Source organism: Nannospalax galili, unplaced genomic scaffold, assembly GCF_000622305.1.
Source record: "Nannospalax galili isolate Female #2095 unplaced genomic scaffold, S.galili_v1.0 scaffold547, whole genome shotgun sequence".
Classification (NCBI taxonomy): Eukaryota; Metazoa; Chordata; class Mammalia; order Rodentia; family Spalacidae; genus Nannospalax; species Nannospalax galili.
In genome coordinates this window covers 794,321-804,101 of record NW_008355824.1, presented here as the reverse complement: position 1 = coordinate 804,101, position 9,781 = coordinate 794,321, and the positions used below count along the sequence as shown (strand labels likewise).

At 35.5% G+C, this 9,781-nt stretch overlaps 1 protein-coding gene across 1 annotated transcript in view; it reads right to left on the bottom strand.

Annotated features, from left to right (window-relative positions):
* Window positions 1–5,082: 5,082 nt before the first annotated feature.
* Uba6 (ubiquitin like modifier activating enzyme 6) overlaps window positions 5,083–9,781 on the bottom strand; it is a 102,883-nt gene continuing 98,184 nt past the window's right edge. Inside the window, exon 33 of the mRNA XM_008853825.3 lies at window positions 5,083–9,030. Within this exon, the coding sequence (XP_008852047.1) occupies window positions 8,892–9,030 (139 nt within the window). The 3' untranslated portion in view covers window positions 5,083–8,891. The remainder of the gene's footprint in view (window positions 9,031–9,781) is intronic.

Below are 9,781 nucleotides of genomic sequence, written 5' to 3'. Positions count from 1 at the left end.
TGTGTGTGTGTGTGTGTGAGAGAGAGAGAGAGAGAGAGAGAGAGAGAGAGAGAGAGAGAGAGAGAGAACTAATTTAATGATCAGGGATACCTGAAAATACAAGGCTATAAACTTCCCTTAGACTTACTGAATTAACTTCTGTGGATTGGCTCACAGATTTGCCTTTTTAGTATGTGCCACAAGTTGCTACACATGGAATCACTAACATATACTGTGAAGTTATGACAAATTATCTCTGTAGGAGTATACACCAAATCAAGGAAGACTGTCTTTTAAATTGAGAGGCAGTATTAATGAGGATTCTTGGATAAGAGCCGGCACATAAAGACTGAGCATTATGAGCATTATTTACATAATTTTACTGCACACAGTGTTAGCTCATCTCACAAATATAGATAACGAGACTGAACTATTTTAAAACTATTTTATCTTTATTTTATATGTTAGGGGACCTGTGTTGTGTAATGCTTGCAGAGTTGTCAGCAGAGAGTGTAGGAATACCCCGGAAATGGAATTATAGATGGTTAGCCGACATGTGTGTGCCAGGAATCGAACCCAGATCCTCTGCAAGAGAAGCCAGTGCTCCTAAACGCTGAGCCATCTCTCTAGTCCCTGAACTTTCTTTTTGAAAACATTTTTCATTTATTTTTATTTTATGTGTATGCATGTTTTGCCTAAGTGTATGTAGTATGTAGGTGCATCTCAACATCTCAAACCATTACATGAATTCTTCCTGTAGAAAAATATAGTGCTTAAAAGTTCTTAAAAATTACGAGTTTTGGGGGATGGAGAGATGGCTCAGTGGTTAAGAACATGGGCTGTTCTTGCAGAAGACCTGGGTTTGAATCCCAGCACCCACATGACAGCTAACAACTGCCTATGCAGGCAATATACACATACATATAAAATAAAAAAAAATATTAAAAAAAATACGAGTTTTCAGGAGAAAGCTGGAGAGATGGCTCAGTGGTTAAGTGCACTGACTGCTCTTGCAGGACCTGGATTTGGTTCCCAGCACCCATGTGTGGCAGCTAACAATCATCACTAACTGCAGTTTTAGGGATCTGACACCCTCCTCTGGCCTCTGTGGGCATTACATTCACAGGTATATGCAAGACATATACATGCAGATAAAACACACAAAATTAAAAAAAAATTAGACTTTTCAAGTTGGTGAGACAACAGAATTGGCTGCAATGAAGTGAAAAGGAATGGATCAAGAAACAGATATCTAAGCCCAGGGCCTAGCCAAGAAAAGCTCACTAAAAGGCTATGAATATTTTTTAGTTGGGAGAAATAGAAAGCTCCATAGTTATTTCAACAACGATTGAAGCCATTAAGAGACTGGCAAAAAATAAAGCTGGAGTGAGTGGGTTTCTAATAAGCAACAGAACTTTATTTCTGGCAGTTCTAGAAGTTGAGAGGGTCCACAATTAAGGTGCTGATTTGATATTTGGTAAGGCCCAATTTCTGAACAAAAGATGGTGATTTTTCAGTGTGTCCTTATGTGGCAGGGTGGATGGTCTCTGAAGACTCTTAGAATAAGAACTCTGCTTCCATAGTCCAGTAAACTCCCAAAGGCCCCAAACCTCCAATGCCATCATCTGGAGGTGAGGATTGCAACAGAGGAACTTTGTGGAGACAGGCATGTCCAGATCATAGCAGTGAGCTTTAGACACAGAAAAGAGCAAGGAGCCAAGAAAGTGATGTATATGTGTGTATACATATAAAAATACAAATATTCTGTCTTATAGAATTGAGACAGTGAAGTATATAACAGAAACTATATAACAGATATGTGTGATATGTAACTTGGGCTTCATAAAGGTAATGTATGTATAATAAAGAACTTCAAAATGTACCAATGTTACATTCATGATTTGGTAGGTCAGCACAGGAACGAGTGGCTAGTCTCTGTTCTATGAAGGCTAGGCCTAGACTCATTTAAAAAGACTGCTTACTATATGTGTGATACCTGGGGCTGCTTGTAGGGCTGGCAATCTCACTTTTTCCACTTTTTCTGAGCTTCTACACAAACTGGGTTAGGGTAAAAGAAACAGTATACAACAGAGAGAAGAGGGGAGAGGGGAGAGGGGAGAGGGAGAGAGATCTCAATATAAGCAGTACCCCCAAATATATTGTTTTTTTTAAAATGTGAGAAAAAGAGAGAGAGAGAGAGAGAGAGAGAGAGAGAGAGAGAGAGAGAGAGAGATCCATGTGCCAGGTGGAGGTGCTATGACCCAACCACCATGGAAGTCTTAAATGGGGCTGGAGGGTGGCAAACTTCTACAAAGTAGATGTTCTGAAAATACAGCCATTTTTGAAATATGTCATCTGTCAAAAGGTAAAGGTAATGAATAATGTCAGTTTTCTTTGGTGTGAATATACAGAATTTAATATAAAAGACACTAGTCAAGAGAAAGAAAAAACTGCATCGAAAAACAAGACACTACATACTTTATTTTCATAAAAAACTAACATACAAATTGGTAATGATAATCTTGGAGAAATGGAAGTGTTCACATAAGACACAACTACTAAAAAAAAAGGGAAATATAACCTAGAAGCTGAGGAGAGATGCTAGGGTGATGTTTACAGTATTGGAAGGCAAGTGGGAAGGCAAAAATGCTGCTTCTTACTTCTTCCAAGCATTTCAGTCTCTTTCTTGCTCCCTATTTGTAGAACCTACAAGGAAGCCAAATGACAAAGCAGAAACACAGTCTGCAAGGTGCTAGGCATACAGAAAAATTCCAGCATACAATAGGACTGGGGATAGAGTGAGAGACACTCGTTAACAACTGGCACAAATTCAATCAACAAACACACAAAAACAGGAAAGTATCAAAAAAGAACAGAGCAGATAAAAACCCCAACAAAACAACATAAATATAATAGAATGATAATTGTTTTAAATGCAAACGACTTAAGTTTTCCAGTGTTAAGATAAAAACTGCTAGATAAACACCTCCCCACTCCCAAATCCAAGATTTGTGGTATTTACTAAGCAAACATCTAAAAGGATACGGAAAGATTCAAAGTATATGGATAGAAAAATTATTCCATAAAAATATTAATCAAGGGCTGGAGAGATGGCTCAGTGGTTAAGAGCCCTGGCTGCTCTTGCAGAGGACCCAGGTTCAGTTCCCAGCACCCACAAGGCAGCTAACAGACGTTGGTAACTCCACTTCCAAGGGACCCAATGCCCTCTTCTACTCTTGGTGGGTGGGCGCTGCACACACGTGATTCATTTACATAAATTCAGGCAAACCACTCATACACATAAAAAAAAAGTTGGTCAAAAAAAAAAATTAACTAAAAGAAACCTGAGATGGCTACAGGTTAAGGCACAAAGATATAACCCATTGTGATAAAATACAATTTAGCAGAAAAAAGTTAGAAGATTTACATGTACTTACTAATTTAGCCTTGGGATAGGAAAAACAGAAATAACACTAAGAGAAAGAACAAATCAATATAATGGGTGATTTTTAATATGACAGTTTTGGTAATTCACATAATAATTTAAAATGAGTAAAGATATAGAAAATTTAGTAAGACGAAAAGATTTGATGTCACTGACATGTGCAGCATGCTGCCCCAGCTATAGAATGTACTATTTTCAAATTCAAAAGACTACCATAATCTAGGTTAAAAAGTGAGTCAAGTAAATTCAAAGGATTAAAACTAGGGCATTTTTTAAACCAAAATTAAACAGAAAATAAAAATAAAAAGATTATTACAAAAGCCATGTTGTCTAGAAAATAAATACTGACTAAAAATCTTTTTTTTTTTTTTGTCTTTTTGAGACAGGGTCTCCCTGTAGCCCCAGCTGGCCTTGAACTTACAGAGCTCCACCTCCCGAGTGCTGGGATTAAAGGCATGTGCCACCACTCCTGGCTTGACTAAAAATCTTGAGTTGAAGAAATCCTAATGAAAATAAAATTTTTGGTGTACTTGATCATGTGTGCATGTGTGCACATGTGTAGAGGCCAAAGGTCAGCCTCAGCTGTCATTCCTCAAGTGTCAACATCTTGTTTTTTGAGACAGTGTCTCTAACTGGTTTGCCAACTAGTAAGCCCCAGTGACCCACCTGTCTGCCTCCCCAGGGCTGGCATTACCTGTGTGTCTAGCTGTTTTATCTAGGCTCTAGGGATCAAAGTTAGGTTTTCATGCTTGCTTAGCAAGCACTTTACTGAGTGCACTATCTTCTCAGTCCTCAAAAATGCTTAAATTATATATTAACACCTAGTAGCTGCAGAGTTAAAGGGCTGGGGATTCAGAAGTAAAGCCTAGGGCCAGTCAAGAGGTGGGGACTCTGGTAACCTCAAACCACACTCTGGAACTTTGAAGGGCTGAACTTTAAGGGTAAGGGTAGACAATAAGCAAGAGAACTAGCAGTCTGTAGTTCAGCTTTGCATCACATAGAAAGGCCAGAAAATCTGAGTCTCTGAAACTGGATCAAAATGATTTTAAGCTACTAGGTACTGGGCTGAAGAAATATAAAACCTCTGTGGGGAATGAAAACATCACACTATCAAATTATTTAAGTTTTTTAAGTAAAATGTTAGCATGCAACCAAAAGATAATTGGACACATAGAAGGCAAGGCAGTAAGAATAAAGAACAGAATAAACAAATTCAGAAGATTCTGAAATGATTAGACAGAGTATAAAATAATTATGCTTTCCATTTTCAAGTAAATAAGAGACCAATTTTTTTTTGGTGAGAAAATGGAAAACTCTAAGAGTTTTCCTGTTTGCAGGTTTCCAAGTAGAAATTTGAGTACCGAAAATACAAAGGGCTAAAATAACTAAGACATTCTAACAACAACAACAACAAAAATAAGCTTGAAGGATTAATTTAGTCAAATATCAAAAATGTATCAGCTATGATGGAGACATAGCATGGGGAGAGAAAAAGAAAGGAAGAAATTATTCAGAGATACCAACACATTTTCTAACATCACCTTATCAGTACTAGGAAAAGAAGCCAGACTTATAAGTACTGGTAAAGTATTAGCTATCATGTACAAAATTAATTCCTATGAATTAAAAACAAGTGTGAAAGGCGAAACTAAAGCTACTTTTAAAAGACAATCAAAAAAATATCTTTATTACCCTAGGGTTGGGAATGAGTATTTTAAACAACTCACACAAAGCAGCTGTAGTTGTGAAACAAAAGACTGATACTCCCAAGTACCTAACCTTTAACAAATTCTTTTTATCAATTAATATCACAGGAGGGAAAGGCAGATCATAGAACAGAAGACATTTACAACTGTATAGATAATAAAGAACATATGATCTTTCATGAGTTAAATGAGGAAAAGGACTGCCAACACATAAAAAATGTTATATACAAGATCTGACAACACAGTTCCCAAAAAAGAAAGTTAATCCTGGTGTGGTAGAATATGCCTTTGATCTCAGCACTTGGGAGGCAGAGGCAGGTGGATCTCTGTTATATCAAGGCCATGAGGGTCTCAGGAAGACCCTGTCTCAAAAACCAAAAAACGAAAAAAAGAAAAAAAAAAAGACTGAAATGGCCAATAATTTGTGAAAAGGTGGCTCCCTCCCCTACTGGCAATACGAGAATACAGAGTAAAACTTTAATGACACACCACTGTATATACACTGTCCAAAAAAAAAAAGTTAACACCAATACTCATCGCAATGTGAAAGAAATTGAACATTTCTAATGCTTAGGAAAAAGTCTATAGTTATCTAATAAAATATAAAGATACGAATAACTTGCAATCAAACTTTCAATCCTAGACGCCTTATTTGCAATAGAAGAGAAACAAAATACATTTATTATGGAACTGTAATTATCCCAAACTAAATACACTGCAAATATTCACAGTCAATATGATGAATAAACTGGCATATTAACGCAAAGGAACATTATACAGCAATGATGAATGAATATGACTACAATGAAAATATGAATAGAAGAAGATGCAAATTATATAATTCTTTCACATACAGTTCAAAAGCAGGGAAAAATAAACCATACAGCTTGAATTTACATACATAGTTGGTAACACAGTAAGAACAAGGTGATAGTTAACACACAAAACAGGACAGTAGTAATTGCCAAAGTGTGTGTGTAAGATGGCTGTTGCTAGGGAGGTAGTAGGGAGGCTTCTTATATGTATGCTCTATTAATTTGAATACTGGTATAGAAGCAGTTACTTTAAAATTATTCCTTAAACTCTGATATTCATATTTATGTACTTTAAACAACAGGGAAATAGTGAACACAAATTACCTGTTGATTCTTCATTTGAGTCCCAAGATCTAAACTTTCCAGATTTTTGTTTTTGATTTGGGAACTGATCCCAGAGCCTTGTACATGCAAGGCAAGTACTCTAGGGCTCACCTACATCCCCAAGACCAAAGTTTTTGTGCTTTGATACTGTCATAAGAATGTGTCATAATAGATAAAATATAAAGAAAATAGGTATTTATTTCCAAGCTCTACTTTTGGAACAATTTGTGAGAAACTTAGTCAAGTAACACAACCGCTTCAAATTCTACAAAAGAATAGACTTTAAAACACCAAACTGTACTGTGGGATTTACTAAAACCCAGGATTTTCATGGGAGTGACTATTTCTTCCTGTTCTTATTTATTTATTTTTGCAGATCAATGCCAGGTAAGCACACACTGTCTTCTGAGTTACATGTCCAAATCCAGGTCAAAGGCAAAGTATAAAAGTGAAACACAGAAGCAGTATTAACCACAGAACAAAAGGTACAATCAAACTCCCTGGACCCTGCTACGGAACACAGCTCATCACAATATTCTCAAGTTTCTTATATTTATTTTTGGCAAAAAAGAAAAAAAAAAATCACTGAATGAAATACACAAAATTGTTTTTTCATCTGGTATTTCAGTAGCTGTATTTCAGTAACAAACAATTTTATGGTACAAAAATAAAACAATGAGAAAAACTTTCATTAACTTTATCCTAGATTTCTAATTTAGTAAAATAAGTAAAAGAAAGGATGGTAATAATCATTACCTATAGAAAAAAAAGTGACGAAACGACTGTAGGTTTTTATTACAAAATGAACCTAATTTCTGTTGGTTTTGTTTTTATCTACTGAAGTACTAGTGTCTACAAACTGACAGCATAGTTCTCATTTATTTCCAAAGACAGGTGGAGACCTAGGTAAAAAATAGCCAAGATATTAGTTTATGTTTGAGGACTGCCGAATGGGTACCTAGAAATTGTCTGTTATCCTCAAAGAACATAAGACAAAGTGAAAAATGGGAAAAAGCCTTATTTTACAAGGTCCTTTTATTATTCCTACTCTCTAAAGTTCTAAGCCACAGAACCTTTGATGTTTGTTCCTGGTCTCAATTTTAGGTTACATTAATTTTTAAGAGTATACTGGGAATTTGTGCAATAGGAGAGGGTAGGATATGATGAAAAATTCCTTATTTCAAAGGTAGCCATTTCTCTAAAATCAATCCTGCCCACTTTTCTCCATCTTCCAATGACCAGGTAATCCTTTAATTGCACAAATTTTCCCTCTCCTTCCAAATATATTTTCTTAGCTGGATACTTTTACAAAGGAGGGAAACAAAATAATTAACAAAGCAATTTAAACTATATGTAAATGGAAAAGGAAAGTAACAGAGTATAAGGTGATACCACTGGAGTAATACTGACATGAATCTAAAGTCTAACTTATCAAAGTGAATACCTGAGGTTGTAAAATGCCTGCTGTTTTAGAATGCATGGTAACCCAAGTTAAAAAATGAGTCATTTGCTATTTTCACTGATTTTATAGTCAAATACTGTTTATATCATTTTAATGGACCCAATTATATCAGTATCTATATATAATTCTTCATATCAGAAAACAGAATATTTCTATCAATGAAGAAAGACCTAAAAAAATAATTTTATGTGTCAATTCTCATCTTGGGAATGGGGAATAAAAAGACATTCTTCCCTTTAAAGTAAAAAATACCATTCTTTTTCTCTCCATTAGGTTGCTGGAAGAAAATAAAATGAAGATTTGACTAGTGATATATTTTTCAATTTCTAGTTTTCATCTGTTACTAAGGATATTCCCTTTACAAAACATTTGAGTCTTAAATACTATGACAAATTTAGTTTCAGATAAATAAAATAAAGGCATATTTAAAAATCAAATGATCAGCCATATTTGTCTGCCCATGTTCATGGATTTTCTATGAGAGTTGTCAAGAGTCCATAATACTGTTAACATTTAGTCAACATAAATGTGTCATCTGCCCTTATGGTTTACAATACTGAAAATACCAACAAAACTCTCTGGGGGACACAGTAATATTACAGACTCAGTTTAAACTAGCAGAGACAATAGTATAGTAAACTAACTATACAATTTAAAATCTCTATTCTTTATCTTTATCATTCCTCCTTTTTTCAGTGGTATTAAAACTTCAAAGCCTAATCATGTAAGATGTATAGAGTGCCAAATACTACTTATGTTGAAAAGTTGGATTCATATACTCAGGGGAAAAAAGAAAAGAAAACCTTAAACTCTTTGGATAGTTACTTTCACTATTTTCAATTTTTCATCCTTACTTATTCTGGTCTTAGACAAATGCTTTGTTTCTTTTTTCCACCCACAGGGCTTAATATACAAAATCTGTAGTAAGCATTAAAAAATGGTATTCCAGTTCAAAGCTGCTGTGATCACAGCATTGTAAAGCACTAGACAAATGTGTGCTATGCTCCAAAATGCTTGTAATTCTTCTTTGTAGTTTCCTGCTAACATTTCCCTTAAATTAAGGCAAAAAGAAATCCAGTCTTGTGAGCTCATTCATTTTAGCTTCTGAAATAAGTACATTTTCCCAAATCAAGTATCTTGTAGCAACTCTCTGAGAACTTCTACTCATCAGGGTCATGATTGAAGTAGTATCTTACTGGAGGGCCTGGTAAATCTTCATCTCCATCACTGTCCGGGGCAAATGACACAGTAAGATCCACATATTTCTTCTCAGTGGAAGGTTTCACAAGTTTGTGCATTCTAGGAAAAATAATCAAGGATGAATACTTTGGTAAATCTATAAAATAAAAGTATTTTTACATTAATGCTATCTAAAAACTTTAGACTTGTACCTACACTTTAAAATATAATACCTACCTGTTCTTATATATTAATTTTTCCTTACTAAAAGCTCTGAATTGACAACACTTGCCTAATAGTGCATCAACTCAGATTCTTACTGGTAATAACAGCAATACTGTTTACTAAAAGATGAAAAAAAATCCAAAACTGAAGCAATGATTTTGAAAAATTGATTCTCTTCCTATATTCCCCGGGAAAGTAGAAAGCCAACATAAATCCTCTAGAGCATTTACTCAAAGAGAAAAACAGCAAGTTAGATTAAAAATTTAAATATAAGCTGTCTCCATTCATTTTATTCTTTAATTGATATGGCTTCCAGAAGTTGCTTAAAATGTAAGTTGAATACCTAATTCATGCCAGGCTCTAAACAATGTATTTAATCCTAGTAATAGTTCTTTTCATTTTACAAAAATATTTGTCCCGGAACTCCTATCCTCAGGCCTCTTGGGGAGCACCACTTCGGGACCTGGCCCAGCCCTCACCTCTCTCTGCTTCCCTGGACCTGCACCACCAGCTAACTCTCCTAGCCTGCACTCCTATCCTCAGACCTCTTGGGGTAAGTCTATAGCGCAGCCCTCCACCCCCTGACTCCCCCAGCCACATTCACCCTTCCATCTCCCCCGCTGTTCTCTACTAGTTTTGGCCCTGC